The following is a 19,015-nucleotide window of genomic DNA, read 5'->3' on the forward strand; positions in this document are numbered from 1 at the left end:
AGATTTGGCATCCGCACTTAAGCACAGTGACCAAGCAAGATAGTAATACATAGCAATGAAGTACAGATGCCTCAGAGGATCCGGACCTCACTCTGTTCCTGTCATCCCAGACCACATGTGCAATTCCCAAAAGGCAGAGAACACGTCAAAGAGTCTGCCAGGAAGGAGCTGACGTTAAGTGCATTTCCACAGAACAGAAATATTACATTTCACCAGTTAGATTTCTGAAGGCTTTTCTTCCCAAACTGATGTAGTTTGGGTCATATAATCTTTTCTATACGTCATAAACCTAAAAATAAAGTTTAAACTCAAACATCCTTCCAGTTAGTGCTGCATCTACAGATGTATCATAAAATGCCAAGTAAGTAGATCTCCAGATAATTTCAGCTATAACTATATCATCTGATTATCTGGCTTGTTGCTGTCAACATGGTACATTTCAAGCTCAGGTTTTGTTGAAAGCTGTTCCAGTGAGCCGGAGAAACAACGAGGAAAATACACAATTCTGTACACTTCAAAAATCATGTTCATCAGGGACACAAATGACCAGAAGCACAAATGAGCTTGGGTGGTGAGAGAAGACATCAAACCTGCGTCAATCAAATACACGACAGTATCTTCTCTGGTTCTTGTGCTCGTAATGAGGTGTAGTAAAGACTTCGGAATGAAATGTATGATTTTCAGGTTTACGGTGCTAAGCCATTGTTTCACATTCTTTTCAATAGCTTTTTTGTGCCAGGTATTACCTTGGATTTTGAGCGTCATATTTCCATAGTTTTGACTGACGGCCAGTGAGGCATAGAAAAGCTTGGGGGTGGGAGAGCAGGCATTCTACCACAGTGTAAAACCAGGGTTCCTTTATTTCTGTTTGAAAAAAAGTCAGTGGTGCATGAAGCTCATTGAAAGGCTCTTTTAAATCCTGCAAGCACATCGTCAAAACATTTCAGAGTGTGCTCAAAACACACGTCAACTAAGCTCAGCATCGGGGGGCTATACTCCTCTGTACATGTCCTAGTAACCAAACACATTTCAACAAAAGATTTTCCCAAACTGAGACAAAGAGTCTCTCAATCCCTATTCCGCCTCCTCAAAGGGGTTGGGGGGTGTGAGCATGAGTCACCGACAGGCCACTACGGCATTAGATACACTGATTTTGGTTTTGTGTGTGTACAACTGAAAGTGGGTGTACGGACCGGCCCCCTATTTCATAACAGCCAATTAGAGGCCTTCAGCCAAATGTGCACCGCGTCCCAGCAAGGTCAGAGGTGACACAGAGCATATCCCTCTAGCTCCCTGTGCTGTCTGACTCATCAAGAAGGAAGAAAGAGTATTCCTCTCTGTAAGCGTGTGGGATGAAGTGCTCAAGAAGGTCATACTTCTTGAGCACTTAAAAAATGTACCTCGTCAACGATGGTTCTTATGTGAAATCCGACCATACCAGTTTTGATTTTGAGCGATACTTCCTTGCTCAGGGTCCCTGAAGATCAGAAGCATAAAGTACTTTCAGGTTTACAGCCACTGAGAAAATGATTGCAGCGTGTTGGAAACACACACTCACCGCCAGACAACGGATTCTAACTTTTCTTGATGTCATTTTACGTGAAGTTACCAACAGCTTGTGTAAAAGCGGCTCAGGAGGTGAATTTGAATATATTGTTCACAGCAGCTGAAACACTGACGGGGGTCTTGTGATTCTTTGAACTGTCATGATGTCATTATTTGATGTATATTCACTTTACTTGTCCTTGATTATCCAGTGTTTCTACACCAACAGCTCAGGTTATGTGAAGGGGGTGGGGTTTGATTCTATTCTGCTTTATTTATTTAGCATTTCTATTATCATTATATATAGTCAAGCAAGCGTGCACTCCCCACCTGGCTCGGTGCCTCCTTATGACACCACTAGCAGCGTGCCCAGCCACCACCATGCCTTTCTACTCATACTTATACTGCCTTACTTTTTTTTTTTTTTTTTTCATTTTCCCATCCTTTTTAGAGGGGGGTAGATGGGGTTGAGGATATGTTTCCCTGACTGGCTGTGTTGTTAACATCTTTCAGCAAAACCAAACATTTTTGATAATAAAAAAAAAGTGTCTCGTCTTTAGCTGTATGCGTGCTAACCCCAAATCCAAGTGATGAGCTATCCACTTACAACTAAGTTGCACATCAAAAGACAAAGGAGGGGAGGGTCCGTCCACTTATCCTTTGTTTCTGATCCTATAGCACGACACAGACACCACAAACATCTGCATGGAGCCGTCCTTGTTCTGTTAAACCAGTGTAATCTTTACATCTGGTCCCATGCAGGAAAAAACTTAACAGAGATTTAAAAATGCTTTCTTTCTTCCTTCCCATTATATGAAGTCACTGTCACTGGCTAATGAGCCGGCACTAGCATGATTAGGCCCTGCGGTGAAGACCAGGGTAACAACGCTCTAGGCTGCAAAATATGTCATTTAGGCCAACAACCACCCTCGTCTCCTCTGGTCCTCCCAGCTACACTGTGAGCCAGCCTACATCTGGATGTGTCTGCTTTAATCACTCTTGCAGCAGCAGCAGCATCTGCTGTGCTAAAAACTGTGACTGCGGCAGATTACAGAGTGTACAGGATGTAAAGGAACATTCACCGACCTGGTGACATCATTACAACAGGGCAAGCAACGTGAACTGCAGACATCAGCTATAAGAGGTCTACAAACCGACCCGAGTCCGAGAAGTCTGACAAATTCAAGTTCCAAGCAAATTTCATATGTGCAATGTGGGGTTGGGTCATGTTCATATACATACTATCTTTAAACATAAGATGTTAGTGACAAGTGCTGGTTAAACTAAAAGTGATGTACTGATTGGAAAAAAAAATGGTAATTTTGTCATCACACACACACACACGCACACACACGCCACAGCACTCGACCCATTCGACCCCACCTCTTCCTGAATACTCAAACACACATGTGCAACCGGTCCCAACTTGCCAGCTAGCATTAGTTAACATTTTCTCTCTGTTCTTAATGTCTTTTCATGTGAATATAAATGGTAAAATATGTAGAGAAGAATTTGTAACAGTCCCCAATTTGTCAGGATTTAGTGGTCCTTTTCTTTGAGACAGAAACAGACCGTCACACAGGCATAAAGGTTCTGTCTGTATGTGGTGACTGGTAAACTAATAGTTAATAAGAAACACATTACAGCTATCTACACTGTTTACATGTAATTTGCTCAGGCAGTAGAAAGAGCTCAGGCTTGTCACTCTGTTCTCTGAAATCTTAATTTTAATGTGCAATAATGGCTTCCAAATCCATCAACTGTGCCATTATAAACAACAGTGTAATCACATTTATCAGCACTTCTTTGACAACAAATTATATAACTATGAAAGTACATGACTCTTAAGACTACCACAACGTACAGTATAATCAACCAACTGGCTGAAGCCCAAAGTGTTCTGTGTGACTGGAATTTATCAGATTTTCTTGAATTTCATAACGAAATCTTTTGTCTCGGCAGCAATAATGTGTACTTAATGGAAGATGTGGAACACCTGTGGTGTGGCAGGCCATTTTCACACAAACCAAAACCAAAATCATGCATTTCACCTTTTGTCAATGGACTGCCACCTGTTTACCAGACAAGGGCACTTCCACTGACAAAAAGTCAAAGGCGTAGTGAGCAGCACTCACCTTGGGCCCAGGTGGTCCAGGCTGTCCTGGGTTTCCATGTGGACCGGCGGGACCCTGGTACAGATGAAGACAGAGAAAGACAGAGACACTGCGTTACTGTGCACTGTTGACAACATAAGCTCATCGCATTAAGATGAATCATGAGACAGCTTAATCTGCGGCAGAGCGAGGAAACTAAAGAGAGAAAAAAAAATGTAGGTATTCTTATAAAAGAAAGCAGTTGCTTTACAATCACTGAACACTGAACAGTCATTGTGCTTCGAAGTGGTCGAATAGTGAATTGAACAGTGTAGCAGGTTTTGTCTACGGGGGGGAATCCCCTCCACAGTGACCGGATGCTCAGTCCCAAAGTGCTTCACCTAGTGTCCGAGAGATTCTGGCGGGCACTCTGATTTTCTGATTCATGACCTAACAGGCTATTGCACATGTTCACCCTGCTCAGCCTCATACCTCCCATCCTGCTCAGAGTCAGGGAGCAGCATATATCCTTAGTCTGATCTGGGGCATGTTACTGGCCCAGCAGGTAGCACAATACTGCTCGGACCGACTGAAGGATCCTTGATTGTTCACACCAGCTTCCCGTAGTGAGATATCTCACTCAGTTCTCAGAGAACCGGAGTTACCCTTGCAACCCAACCTTTCCTCAGAATTGCACATACCAAACAAGTTTACAATAAACAGTTTTTATCGTATCACGTTTGTTCTCAGTGCCCCAATGCACTCTCATTCCTTGAACGTCAAAAGTATGCCATGAATGTAGAACCACACACGCACACTTATGCCTACAACTAGATGTGCATGCTCATGAGCAGACGCACGCCATAAATACGCTACATTCCTGCACATCTGTACCCCTGCTGCTCGCAGGCCAGGTTTTTTCTGCATTATAGCCAAGAGCCAGAAAGAAGGATCTCGTGTCTCTCTCTCTCTCTCTCTCTCTGCCATTTTTAATGTCAGTAATCTGAGCCTGTATTCCACAGGAGCATGTTGCCAATAGTCTTAAGTTTTAACTTACAAAACATTTTACTAAGGCCTGCCACGAAGACAAAATTAACCAATGTCTTTGGGCTTTACTGTGGTGTGATATGTCAGGAAAAATTCAACTGTTAAAAAAAGATTGTTTTTGTTAAAGTCCTCTCCTTCATAAACCACTTGATTATATATATGACTGTATCAGCCACCACCTCAGTACTTAAACTATAACCTCCAGGGACTGCTTTGAGTAAAAGAGCCTTGAAAGTAAATAAGATTGTTTTCCACTAAAAAAAACGCTCTTACACTGGTGCACAGGCTCATAGTCTGATAACATTAACAACCAGAGGCAGCGAAGTAAGTCTGCTACTCTGTGCTGAGACGACAGAGACACGACCACAGTACCGCACACTGCCCTCAGCTTCCCACCACATAATGATTCCAAGCCTCCTTCTGTCTCCACTTTATGATGCAGCCTATGGGGTTAAGAGTATATTCTGTATCAGCTACGTGTTTTCCAAGCCTTTCACTAGGGTACATGTTTTATTGTCTACAAGCCCGTCTTCCTGTCTATCTGCCTTCAAGTCTGCCTGTCGTGCTCTCTGTTATATACAGCAGGACATAAGGCCATATTCAGACCGATTAGAGCTATGCATGAAAAAACACAGCTCTCTCATTTAAATGGAGTCAGTCCGTTGACACAGCAGAGGTGCCAATCTGGCAAAAATGTTGAATCTCACAAAACTTTTACTTTTCACTCTTTCACTGTCTAACCTGTGCATTAAAAAACCCGCCCACACCAAACACACCCCCCTGCTTTGTTTTAACACAGGGCTGTTCCTGCTCCGATTCCCCACTATGAGAGAAAGGAAGCTCATCCGCATAAAAATTTACTATCCACATTTTTCCATGATAATAAGTAATGATTTGCCACTGACAACAACTCAGACAATTGAGTCTTTATCTGTTGTGGTTCGAAAGCAGATGCTCAAACCTGTCTACAAGTAACCAAGTACTGAGTGATTTTTATTGCATGCTTTATTTCATAAACACTGACACATTGCAGATATTTACATTCCCTGAGTTAAATTAGCCATGATGAAGTTGCTCTGCAGGGTAGAACCTCTACAAAGACCAAGAGTGAACAATTCATAAACCTTCCCTCTAACACATACCACATCCATTTAGTAAAATGTGTCTTGTTCTGTTTAAAGATGCCTCTGGGGCCTGTGGCATGATCGCAGCATTGCATCATGACAGCCTTGGCAGTTGCATACAGCGTAGTCTCAAGATCAGAGTGGAAACGCAGACTGTGCCGCTGACGCTGCTGCTGGTTGCAGCTGGAACAGTTTGGTCGCTCAACCTTGATGTTCCAAAGGTGCAGACAAGAAAACAATGCTGCTTGCATCCTCAAAGCGAACTGTCTAATTGTCATGAGGCTTCACAAAGCAGGGCTTGTTCCTGAGTTGAATCATGCTAACCACAGTGGCAGCTGGATTGTCTAGCAAATACATGCAAAACACCCTCACGAAAGATGAGAATACAATGGATAATGCATCATGGATAATTATAGTGAATGTGTCAGTGCAGTTGATTAGCAAGTTCAATGCCCTAAAGGCCAGTAAACCTGACTTTAATATGTTTGTTGTGATTCAGTGATCTAACCATAGTATTTTCTGTATTATAATGGCTCCTGTAGAGTGGCAATCATCTCAGGAGATGTGACAATACTGAAAATCTAAACAAAACAGACACTTTTTATAGACAGTTGTCTTTTCTTTTCTTATCTGTTTTCATTTTATCACCTTCCATAAGGTGTTGGTGTCCATATTATCTGCGATCAGTGTACCAGCTGAAATTCTCAGGACGGATATAAAGGCCTTACCATATAAAACAGTTTTCTACTGCATGAGGAGAGAAATAAAACACCCTCTATGTTTAATTTATAACATATACTTATTCTATACTTATTCTTAACTGTATCCAATATTATGTATAGTGAGATGGTAAAAAATGCTCCTCCTGATCAAGAGATTACACCAGCTTTACATCATGCTATCGGTGTGCCATCACCTTTGTGCAGGTTACTCACCCGAGAGCCTCTTTTTCCTGGAGGACCAGGTAAACCAGGGGGACCAGGAGGACCCTGAATAAGAGAGAGACAGAAGGACAGGGAGAGAAAGGAGAGAATGTTGTAGGGAGAGTGAGGAGGAAAAAGAAAAGAGCAACAGAGTATGTTAATGGCAAGCAATAACATGCAGTTCACTGTCCAGGCCTCCGCAATGATGAGTATGTGCTCTATTTATGTAAGAGCTATGAAGTTCAAAGAAAGGATCCAAGTGTTTTCAACTATAAGCTCTATTAGGAAGGCTCTGAGCAGAAGGGTCGAGTTACATTTTCAGGATGAGACTGACACCACCAGCCTTTGGTCAGTCTGTAGGATTAACATAATCCTTCGTCATGGAAAATCGAGCATGAAACTTATGGAACAACTGCAAGTCATGTTTTGGGAGAAGCAAGGCGTAAAATACAAATCACATATAACACATTTAAGCCCTTAAGCACTGGCAGAATGTTATTGTGCATACAGTATCTGAGAATTTTGTAAAAATGTGATCATATATAGAGACGATTAAAATTAAATGATCAGCCAGCACTAATCACTGCCATATAAACCAATGCAAATGTACATCAGGCTTGTAAAATATTTCCATGTTAGCACCTCAACCCAACTTTTTCTTTTAAGATTCTGGTATTTAAGGCATTAAGTTTAAACAAGTTAGAAAATAATACACTTTGTCACATCCTTAGAACCAGACCAGGCTGAGGGCCCACTGGCACTGTTCAATGTACTTGTGATGTGTTTTCAAGGCGCTGAGACTACATTGCTCCTTTTTAGCAGCAGGTTCTGATTTTAAAGACCATTGGATATCTATGTAAACACTGCCTTTGGGGGTGAGGAAGATATTTGTATTGAAAAAAAAAAAAAAAAAAAACTCATGCTGCTGATTAATTCCAATTGCTGCCAGCATATTTTGTCCAACAGCTCCTTAAAAATGCACCAGCATGTCAGTTCTGATCTGCAGTGAAAACAGATACTGAAAACTGTCACTGATTGGCTTGGTCTCCTCCAAAATTTGTTGTGACAAGAAAATGGAGGACTTTCAAAGAGGCCATCATATACTGAATGGGCATGAGAACAAAGAGAGCAAACATGATCACTGAAGTTTCTCCAAGAAAGGTCAGCTGAGTTCACTGAAACATCCTAATGACTGCTAAATGATTTACAAAGAAGTAGTAAAGTTACTGTCTCAAACAGCACGACAAATAAATGTATTTGTCCTATTAGTTTTCAATTGACAATAAATTCAGTCACTTAAACGGAGAGACTGACTGAAGATTACATGCTTAAACAGCAGTCTCCATCACTGGTTTACATTCAGGAGTCAGCAGGAAATCCCCTTCTGTTCAAGAAAGCTATTTATTATGCAGGTTGTTGTGCTTCTCCCCTGTGTCATCTAAAAAAGAAATCCCACTATAAAAGGCACAAAAATTCAGTAGTTTAGATGAAAACTATTTAATTTACAACTCTGAATTGTTGCTAAAGCAAACAATTATAATGGGAGCATCCTTATCCCCATCGGAGCAGTAGATGGACACAGTGGAAGACATGAATGAAGAAACAGCTGTTTGTTCCTCTAGACTCCCACACAGTGACACATGGAAACTGTGAGCACACCACCGCCTTCGCCACAACAACAAGGCCGAGGCATTCATGCAGAAAAATGCTAATATTCACATGCTTCATCTGTGCTGCCAAGACAAGAGTCAAATCTTTCCCAATGGAGTCAATTCAAGAAGTCAATTTTCTGTAAAGTTGAAGGGCAGAATGACTCATCTTTTGAACTTTTAGCATTATGTGACATGAACATGAGTTGAACCGGAATATCCCAACATGCAGTGAGTGAGCTGTCTGCTGTAGGTAGCTTAATAACAGACCATGTAACTGAGACATAACCAAGAGGGGAAATGCATTAAGGAGGTGATGACTGACTTAAGTCCACACTTCCACCTTCCTTTTGAAGTGTTCAGATTCACTGCGAAGCACTGAAATAATGACACATAGTCAAACCTGATCCGAGCAGGCCCGTCCAGCACAGATTGTTCATTCTCATAGCTCAGCTCAGCTGCATCCACAAAAACTCAGCACCTTGCCCTTTTTTTTTTTTTTTTTTAACGTGTGCTAATATTGATTTGAATTCCCTGTTGTTCACATCCAGATGCAGCTGAAATGGTGCAATGCTAGTGAATTTTGACTGAACACATTTTTTCATATGTGAAATTGCAATTGACTTAAAAGATATAACATCCGTAGAAATAACTCAGTAAGTCCTTGAAATATTGCACAAGAATCTGTCTTACATTTCTAAAATGGCTGCATCCAACCAGCAAAACATCAACATAGTATGTTTTTTCTTCTTCTATATATCCTTCCAATCAGAGGGCAAATTTTAAAAAGCAACAATAGCACCCAATTTTACTGACAATATATTACATTCGCACTTCTACTACCCTCAAAGTGGTTTTAATGTATGGGAGAACGAGATTTGTTGTCTCACAGGTTGGTTGTCAAATTGCTTTTTGCAATTTTTTTATCAAATGTTTATATGAAACATCTATGTGGCCATTTCGTGTGCGACACACAAACCATTGAGGTGAGGAGAAATATTGTATTTTTAATGGGTCAGAATGATCTTTAATATTGCTGTTGTTTTTCCAATAAAGGTTTGTAGGCGATTGGGCGTTTCATAATCAAGCATCTATTAAAAAGTTGAAGGTAATAGCTTTAATTTTAGTCTGCTTTTCGGTGTTAGCTGCAGACGTGTGGTCGCTAACATAAAGCCTTTGTTTGTCTCGCTGCTCTGGGTGCTGGTTGTCACACCTGTGGCATCCATTAGATGTTACAAGGTTTTTACGATGAGGTGATGTGATTTGGGCAGATATGGAGGAGGAGAAACCATCATGGGAGAAACTGGGAGGAGAAAAAAATTACAAACACAAAGCAGGAGGAGGAGACATGAAATCTGGCCTTGTTTGCACCTGTTAACCTTAAAACCTCTAACACTTGAAGTGACCTCAAAGATTTTGGCCACATCACTCACCCCTTAGTACCTGCTCCGCTCTATAAGGTGAGTTATTGGCCTCAGGCCAAACAATCAACATTGAATACAGTTTCTTTGTTAATATGTCAATATAAAATTCTCTGTTTCTGCTACAAGTTCTGTTCATTAAATCACAGCGGGTTGCAGACTTAGTTGGAGTGCATAGCAACCCCTGGCCTCATGTTACCTTACATAAAAATGGTCCCAGTGAGTTATGCACAGACTGGTACACAGGTTTTAAATTTGAGAAAAGAGAACGCTAGTATCAAATCTGGAATCATTCTTAGAAGATATCCTGAGTTTAATAATTGGTACGCAGAAAGAAAAAGTCAGATCGGTGCATCCTTACTTTGGGTACTTTCCTTACTCTTGTGATTTGGCCATACACATCCCCACCTTTTGCACTGGTTTCTCACTACTGCACCAATTAGAGGTTACACACAAGCTCTCTCAGTTTACTTTATGCCTTCAATGGCAGCAAAACAGCACATTTCATTCATTTGTGGCAATGAGCTTTGTGGCAAAGTTGTAGCTTAGAGAATAAAGTACATTTCTAAGGAGCTGCTTTTAAAAAAAAAAAAAAAAAAAAAAAAAACACAGTTCAAACTAAACAAAAAAAGCCATAAAGCACAAGCACAATGCAAAAAAAGCTGCGAAAACACAAACTGACCACAGAAAATATTGAGACCAGAAGCAGCCTGTATACATGCCACTGTACTTGTCTGGTTATGTGGCTGCAAAACTGTGAGATATTTTCCCCAGAGGAAGCGAACCAGCTTGTTTTCAAGCTTAAACTAAGAGGCAGTGACACAGTGAGTGAGCCACTGACCTTAATCTGACCCAGCATTCAAAACATGCCTGCATTGAAGTGGTCAGAGCGTAGCCAAGACATACAAACACGTGTAAGATAACAGCTTAAAGGAACAAATATTCTGGCTAATTTATCAATATTTTTTGCCATATTGTGAGCCAATGAAAAAAGGATTGTGGCTTAGACTGTATCATGCTTGTAATACTGCAGTACTTCTGTGTACTCTGAGGTATAAAGATACGTTGCAACAACTCAGTGGTGGCAAAGCTGCGTCCCACCTTCAGACCTGCAAACACTTTATGGCTGAGATAGCACAAACTGATGGACGAGTCCCAACATTTTACATCATTACACTCCTAAGTTTAAACAGACCAGACAGATACTTGAGCTGTAAAAGCAGGTTCAGAGGTAAAGCTATACTGCACCATAAGGCTGGATGGACAGCTGCTTTTTCTTGCCAGGGTATATTTCCAATCCTCAGAAGAAATATCCTCTCTAACACAAGAGCAAAAGTGTCTGGCAGTATTTCAGCAAGGGAATGACGTGTTATTTTAACAACTTGTAGATACATGAAAAAAGAACAGTGCTTGGACATGCCATCACACCTAAATCACTACACTGCCCTGCCAAAATATTTTTTTCATACATCCCGGGTGTATGCAAGAAAGCCAAATTTTACATAGCATTCAAACTGTGGACATAAATTAGCTTTGATTGCCTCTTATTGATATTTTCCGCTTAGATCATGCGCAACAATGCATGACTTGTGTCTCAACTCTTTGAACACTGTTCCATAAACACTCATAGCTCTACTTGTCATTCATAAATTCAGTCACTTACCAGAGGACCTGGCTCTCCTTTGGGGCCACGGAAACCATCTTCGTAGTCATAGAAGAAGTCGGGCTCCTCATATCCATAATCATATCCTCCCATGTCTACATCATCATAGCTGCCATCCAGATCATGCTGCTCTGAAGTGTCCACCTGATTCTCCCGGTACAAAGTGGTGCCGTTGGCTCTCAGATGAGTGTCCTCGAGCTGATGAGTGTTTTGGGGCACAAAGCGAGGGGTGGTGATGGAGTTGTTCCTGAGTCCTTCCTTCACTCGACTTTGCCTGACTGGGGAAATCAGGCCTGTGGTGGCATCTGGAGTGTGCAGGATCCCGGAGCTGCTCTCTTCCTCTGTGCTGTTTTCAGAGTGATCTGTGTCCCCCTGGGGGCTACTCCCTTTTGCCAACACATTTTTGGTAGTGGTCATAGTTGTGCTGTAGGTGAGATCCAGAATTTCTCGCCCACTCAGGGTGGTTAAGGGTGGGCTGTCGGGCTGGAGCGAGGATGTGGTGGAGCGGGGAAGGGGATCCAATGTGGACATGTGGCTCTGATGAGATGGTGCTGACGGGCTCGGAGTTGAATACTGTGTGACCAAACTACCTGGTGACAGTTTGAAAGCCGTTGTGGCTTTTATGGGGGTATGATGGGTAGCTGCTACTCCAACAAGGGACTTTGTCAAGGGATTAGAAGGAGGGTCATTTACCTCAATATCCAAATCAGGGTGTGGCAAAGGCAATCGGTAAGTGTCGGCCAGCCGGCACTGTGTTTTAAGGTAGTTGCAGTAGTGCGCGGCAGCTTGGGCTGAGGGATAGATATCTAGTTGGCAAACTTGACCATTGAATGGCGCTGCTTTGGAGTTCATTCTGCCCAGAGTGAAGAGACCCCCTGAATCCCCCAGTGTCTGAGATCTCCCCAGGGTTTGCTCCCGCTGCTGCACTGCCCCACAATCCGCAAAGAAGGACACTGAGCGTGCACGCACACCAACAGCAAAAGGGTGCTGGCGCCCATCCTGCCAGTTGTAGGTGAAGTAGATGGGGGCTTTCTCGGCAGTGTAAACCACCACTCTGCGTGGCAGCAGCTGAATGCCAAAACGCAGCCTGTCCCTGCCATCTTTGACACTAAAAAGAAAAGCATTGTTTGCTCGCCAGGAGCTTAGGCTAACCACAACAGAAAAGTCCTCGCCAATCTCCGGCGGGAACAGACTGCCTGCCGGAGCCTCATAGAGGGAGTTTGAGTCGAACAATACCCCATATCCAGAAACAGGAAGATTGGAAGGTGAGGGAACAGTGGTGTAAGTGGCCGAAGGTGAGTTTGTCCTCTTGTAGGGATTGTCTGCGCTGGTTTGAGCTGTAAGCCCCAATCGATAGAGGATATCCACTCCTGAGGGAGAGAGGAAACAGTGATGCGGTTAACATGCTGAGACTTGATCACAGGGCAGGCAGGGTTTGGTTAGTTTGTATTCTAACAATAGACGGCAACACATCCACTGAATATGTCAAAATGGCAATAATATTAAAAGAAAGGCTGGTAAGACAGGTGGCTCAGCAGTCTAAGCAACATACTTATACCATGTAACTGTAAGTTCAAATCCTACTGGGGACCTTTGGTGCATGTCCCTCTCTCTCTCTCTCTCTCTCTCTCTCTCTCTCTCTTAACCACAATTTCAAAAAACTGAATTGAAATCTACTGAACTGAACAGTACTTACAATGGTCCTTGGGAAACACCTAGCATGTAAAAATCATCAAAAAGAATCATCTTTGGATTATCCTACTGAAAATATAGACAGATTTTAATCATCTTGTAGCTCTGGGGGACAATAAAATGTATTTGCTATAAATCATGCTTGTGTTTTTATTTGATGAAGGCCATTGCTCTGCAGGACTTATCTGATGTGATTATGATTAATGACATTTTACCTTTATGGAGGAGCTGACAACAGGAAGGAGGAGGAATGACTTAAGGTAAAGATTGTATAAATGTGACTATGATATTTAAGTCTCTGCAGTCCACTACAAAGGTGCTCCAGACATCTGTGGATATTACTGCAGTTCTCACGGTTCACTCTGTCAAAGTGTCAAAATGTTTTATTCCTCCAGCATGGCCACTCATTTTAATTAAAAAAGATACACCATTGCTGTAAATGCAAACATATGTGGGATATTACATAATCTGTCCTTGTTCAAGTTAAATGACGAAGGAAAAAAGTCACTGTGCCCTTACAACAGTCTCCCCCTGATGCTGGTGACCCCTCCTTGTTTTTCTCTTGGAGTAAGTACCAGAAAGGCAGCTGTGGCCCAGATGAGTGGAGGGGACTAGAGAGAGATGGGGCTGAACTAGGATACAGGAAACCAGTCCAAACAGCCTTTTTGAATCAATCTACCAACAGAGATTCATGACAGCAGCTTTCCTCCAAATGGTCCTGTCGTTCTTTTCCAATGCCCACAGGTAATTCCTCAAAGAATTTATGTTACGACTGCTGACAGTGAGGTACAGCCAGGCAAAAGCACTTAAACATTATTTGGAAACAGAGGATATACTATGCATTTTTGGCTTTGAGTTAAGAGGAATAGACAAATCACCATGCTGGAGGGTCATGTGTCATAGATATCAGCACTGAGCAGTGATCCAGCAAGAAAAAAAAAAACATAAATATAAATATAAATATGACAAACGGGAACAATGGTACCTGGAAAGATTGGAACTGTAAATGTCAACTGCATCCCAAATGGGTTGGGCATTTTAGAAGCTGACATGACCCGAGTGTCTGTGTTGCACGCACACGTGCAAAAGAACAAGAGGGAGACATTGAAAAGAATAAAACGTGAGTGAGTGTGTGAATCTGTGAGTGTGCAGCAGACTGAGGCAGCAGCAGTATGGAAGCCTTAGAGCAGGGAAGCTTTAAGCTTTAAACCTGTGTGTGTGTGTGTGTGTGTGTGTGTGTGTGTGTGTGTGTGTGTGTGAGTGCATCCAAGTGTTTTGGAGGAGAGATCTCAGGGGCAGTTTGTGGTATTTTCATTGCTAATCCAGAGAAACAACTTTACTTTGAAGAAACTCTTTTGCATTTGGGGAGCCAACTTTCAAAGAAGGGTTAGTTGATTTTGGATTACTGAGGGGGAACTGAATGCACTAACTCAATCAAAGATCTTCATCTGCAGAGCAATACTTTTAACTGCACCATTTTCTTCAATTATTTATTTTACCTGTTAAAGAAGATTTGAAAGACTGCTTTTTGACTGAGAGCTGTGGGTTGATACTGTTTACAGCTGCTAAGAATGCAGACACTAACAGAAAAAAAACACAAGACATCAAAGCTGTAACATGCCTATCTCAGATGAGTTGCACGTGTACAACCTTTTTGACCTTTCACCTTGGTTGGGGGGGAAGAAAAAAAATCAAACTGCCAGTAACTTTAAAATTCTGAAATGTCAGCAGGAACGTTTGAGCAAGTTACCAGATGGTGTATAAGAAAGGGCTGTATTATTAAGAACTGCATAAGGAAGTATCTGGAATTAAAGCATATCATCAGTCATGGTAATAAAGTCATACCTTAAAAAAGTCATACCTTCAGCTTGTCAAAGTTTTAGACTTAAAGACAGACAACAGTAGCAGCCATCCAGATGCCAAAAGTGTGACATCAGTAGGTTTCAGAAAAGCTGGTAAGGATCATTTAGCCATACAGGTTTTTTTAGCAGCAAATACTGTTAAATAGTGTTGCACCGATTCAAACAACTCAATGTTGTCAATTGTTGCCTTATTGCCTTGTCACGATCACAATGAATTTTATTACTCTAACCTCAAACAATACAATTTTAAAAAGGCTCAACGTATACTTACGTTTTGTGTGGTTCTAGCCACATGCTACCTCAAACATAATAAGAATTAAATACATTTTCCAAACTCTGGATAATTACTCTGGTTAACTCTGGTTGACTTAAAACCTTTTCAAATCACACTGATTAACTTCAAAAATGCAGTATTGTGGTGGGATTCTTGCTCCCCTGCAGTGCTTTGGAGGGAGCTATGGAAAGAGGAGCGAGTCAGAGCCAGAGAGAGAAAATACGCTAAACAGAAAAAAGACATATAGTACATCCTCCTGGAAGTGGTGTTGCAGGGGTTTTGTCTTGCAGCCCAGGTAGGGAGACTATCTATCTGCAGCTGATCTCAGCACGCACTGAGATGTCCTTGACATTCTTAGCCTGAGGTAATGTCAGCCCAGATTGCAATTAACCTGTCTCATATGTGAAGACAAGCTCCTCTAGCATTCCTCCACCACTCGTTATGATGGATTGATCCTGCTTGGAGTGGGCTCATCAACTATAGATACGTGGGGAGAAGACAATGTAAGATGGAACAGGAGGAGGGACCCTTAAGGCGGTTTGTGTCCTCTGTGCAAGGAGCAGTAGAAAATGCACATACATGTGGAGATGTGAGCAAATATGTGAGGATTCGTCATGAGGTCAACCTTAAATTAAGTGTGCATATACTATGTGGTATTTCTGGCAGTGGCCCAGTGACCTGTCACTCAGAAAACAATATATCCTCTCAACAAATTCACACAAGCAACACACTGATCTCCACTTATCTGAGTTTTCTTTAGATTATATTGACAGTGAAGGCAAATTCTAAGGAGGTCACATCCGGAAGAAAATGTGGGATTATACTTGTATACATTTAAAGAAAGTTGTACCAACTCATCCTTGATACGCTTCTTTGTTTAAAAAAAAAAGATAATAACACCTTATCCTCTGCATCTGACCAGCTGGGGCACATTCGCCAATACATGCTAAGCATTTACCTGAGACTTCCTCTTCCTCTTTGTCAGACTGACTGCAGTACTTTTCCAGAGTGCTCTTCTTAACATGTACTTCACACTACGTTTGCATGTGACATATTTAGAGCCTTCTCTGATGGACCAGAGATGAGAGCACTGAGAGGAAAAAAGATGAGTAAGCGGAGGGGCAGAGGGTTGAGAGGCTATTTAGGCTGCTTCTACGTGCGTGCTGTGGCCTGGAGAGCAAGAGCAGACATGTTACGGGAGAAGGTTAAAAATGAGAAGACGAACCAAAAGAAGAGGAGCTCCTGCAGCCACTGTCCCTATAATATATTCAATTCAATTCAATTCAATTTTATTTGTATAGCCCAATATCACAACAGAGTGTCTCATAGTGCTTTACAAAGTTCACTGAAATAAACAAGTGTAAGCAAACAAGCAATCTAATAAAGAGTCCAGCAGTCGATGAGGCCAGTGGATCAGTCCGATGGATCAGTCCGAGGCATCACCTGCCCTTTATGACCCTCCTTCTTCGGGAAGGAAAAACTCAAAAAACCCACACTCGCTCCAGTATAAAATGTAGAGTTGGTTATTGTCCTCTGTACGTGCTTTCTACTTTGGATCTTGCCCCAAGTATTGCGCTATGGAAGGTTGCCCCAATTAAATGTTTCTTTTCCAGTACCATTTCTGAAACTAACGTAGCCAGTTACGGATGAAGTGCTAAAAACGATGCCGTGAGCGAGTGATTGTAACTAATAGTTGGCACTATCATTGTAATGACATTGACCAAGAAACTGTATTTAACGTGGATGATGAAGTCTGGTTGATACTCAATCTGCATAATTGAGTATGTGATACTGACCTCCATCATTCAAGTGGGGTCGGTAGTATTTCAGCTATATACCAGCTGAGGCCATTAGCAATAAAAAAAAAGAATAAATTGGTCCATGAAACAGTAGATACAGCTTAATGATGAAAGGTCAGAGAGGGAAGCTCATTAGTCACAAAGGTGAAAAAAGATACAGGGAAGAGCCTTGATATGGAAAAGAGTACTAGTGATGTTTAGTCGTGCTTTGGGGTTCTGTGGTTTACCTTGAGCTAGGTAGTCTTCTTCTCCAGAGAGTACTGCTGAGCATACTGACAGGAGCAGGATAAAGTTCCACCTAGAGGAGGCACACACACACACACACACACACACATAGAGGAACAGATTAACTCATTTCAACAGCGACCCAAGGAAACATAAACACGTGGGCAATGTAGAGGATCCAATCATTCATTAGAGAACAAGTCACATCAGGATGAAAAAACGTGCTGACAAACATGCATGTGTCCATATCATCCACCACAGAGCAAACACAGATATAAACACACACAATAAACTGTGCGCTAACTTTAGATCATTGGTGCCCAATAGGGCAACGCTAGTGCGGGTAAATCACGTGACATTAAAAAAAAAAAGAATTTAGTCCATCATCTGTCATCCTTAATTAGGACTAAGCGGGTTAGAAGACGAATTAATGAACGTATGTATGTATGTAATGAACGAATGGCGTTTACGACTTGATTGATGTGCAGGGCGGCCAGTCTGAGAGCTCTCCTCTGCTACGGGTCGCAGGCAGGGACATGTGCGCGGTCAAACGCGCTAGCTACTGCAAAAGTCAAGCGAGCGAAGTGACCCTAGTTACCCTTCCAATTTATATCTACTAAAGATGGGCTACTCTGTGATGGGGAATGGGATAGGAAGGGATATTTGACTCCATTCAGTGCAAGTCATCAGAGAGGCGATACTGATGGTTACGTCACCGTTTGTCACCTACGTGCATTACTGCTGTCAGTTGTTATGTGGAATACCAAGGGCTGCATTAGTTGCAGTTATGCAGTGTATATAGAAATAAATATATGTTTAGCATTTTTAATGTAGGTAGATCATTTTGACCTGGTCATCTTAAAAGTAGCTCGCAAGCCGAAGAAGGGGTGCCCACCCCTGCTTTAGATTGTCTAAATGTGTTTTGCAGCCTGGGCTGAAAACCAGAAGTCCAGGATGAATCCAAAGCTAATGCCAGAGAGAGAAAGGAATCTGATAACTGCACATATAGAGGACCAGGGCTGGTATTTAAAGGTTTGTGGCATTTATAAATGGTGTCACTCCTGTCCCCATGTCAATTTCCACTCGGCTTATGTCGATTGTTTACTGGCATACACCACTTCTGACGACAGGTATGTCCCTGCTGAGCGCCAGGCGGAAACAGCCACTGTTCAACCAGTCATTTTCTCTTGTCATAGTAGTTGGAATATGTAAAAAAGAAACTGGGGAGCCTCTTAACAGGCAATCTGACTCCTCTGTTTACAAAGGCATTCAACTTTGACATTTTTATGTCTGAAAATATAGTCATGCAGGGAACCTTTTTATGTCATGCTTTATTGTTTCCAGACAAATGTTGGATTTTCTCTCAAAGGCATATTTGATTAATAATAATAATTTCATGCTGCTCATGGACGCATGCCTTAGCAAAGCTTTGACCACAAAGAGGGAAAAGCCCCAGCTGAGATTTAGAGAGAGAGAAGTGTCACCCCTGGCGCTTAAGATTATTTATTTGTGAAGAAGACTTTTCCTCTTGGATCTTCATTCCCAACGCCCTTCAAAGGGATTGTCAAGCAGGGAATTTAGATTTTTGATCAAAAACAGGAGACAATCATTTGCTTTCATTTTCCAAAAGAAAAGAAACACACCATACACGTGACAACAATGATCTAGCTACGACATATTGCAGCTTATAAAAAGCAA

At 41.9% G+C, this 19,015-nt stretch overlaps 1 protein-coding gene across 1 annotated transcript in view; it reads right to left on the reverse strand.

Moving 5' to 3' along the window:
• Positions 1-17,855, reverse strand: part of LOC139202688 (collagen alpha-1(XXIV) chain-like) — a 76,335-nt gene extending 58,480 nt beyond the window's left edge. The window contains exons 1-5 of the mRNA XM_070832240.1: positions 17,788-17,855; positions 17,320-17,390; positions 11,466-12,835; positions 6,745-6,798; positions 3,681-3,734 (exon numbers count right to left, since the gene is read on the reverse strand). Coding sequence (XP_070688341.1) covers positions 3,681-3,734; positions 6,745-6,798; positions 11,466-12,835; positions 17,320-17,390; positions 17,788-17,855 — 1,617 coding nt within the window. The remainder of the gene's footprint in view (positions 1-3,680; positions 3,735-6,744; positions 6,799-11,465; positions 12,836-17,319; positions 17,391-17,787) is intronic.
• Positions 17,856-19,015: the final 1,160 nt, after the last annotated feature.

Source organism: Pempheris klunzingeri, chromosome 6, assembly GCF_042242105.1.
Source record: "Pempheris klunzingeri isolate RE-2024b chromosome 6, fPemKlu1.hap1, whole genome shotgun sequence".
NCBI lineage: Eukaryota > Metazoa > Chordata > Actinopteri > Acropomatiformes > Pempheridae > Pempheris > Pempheris klunzingeri.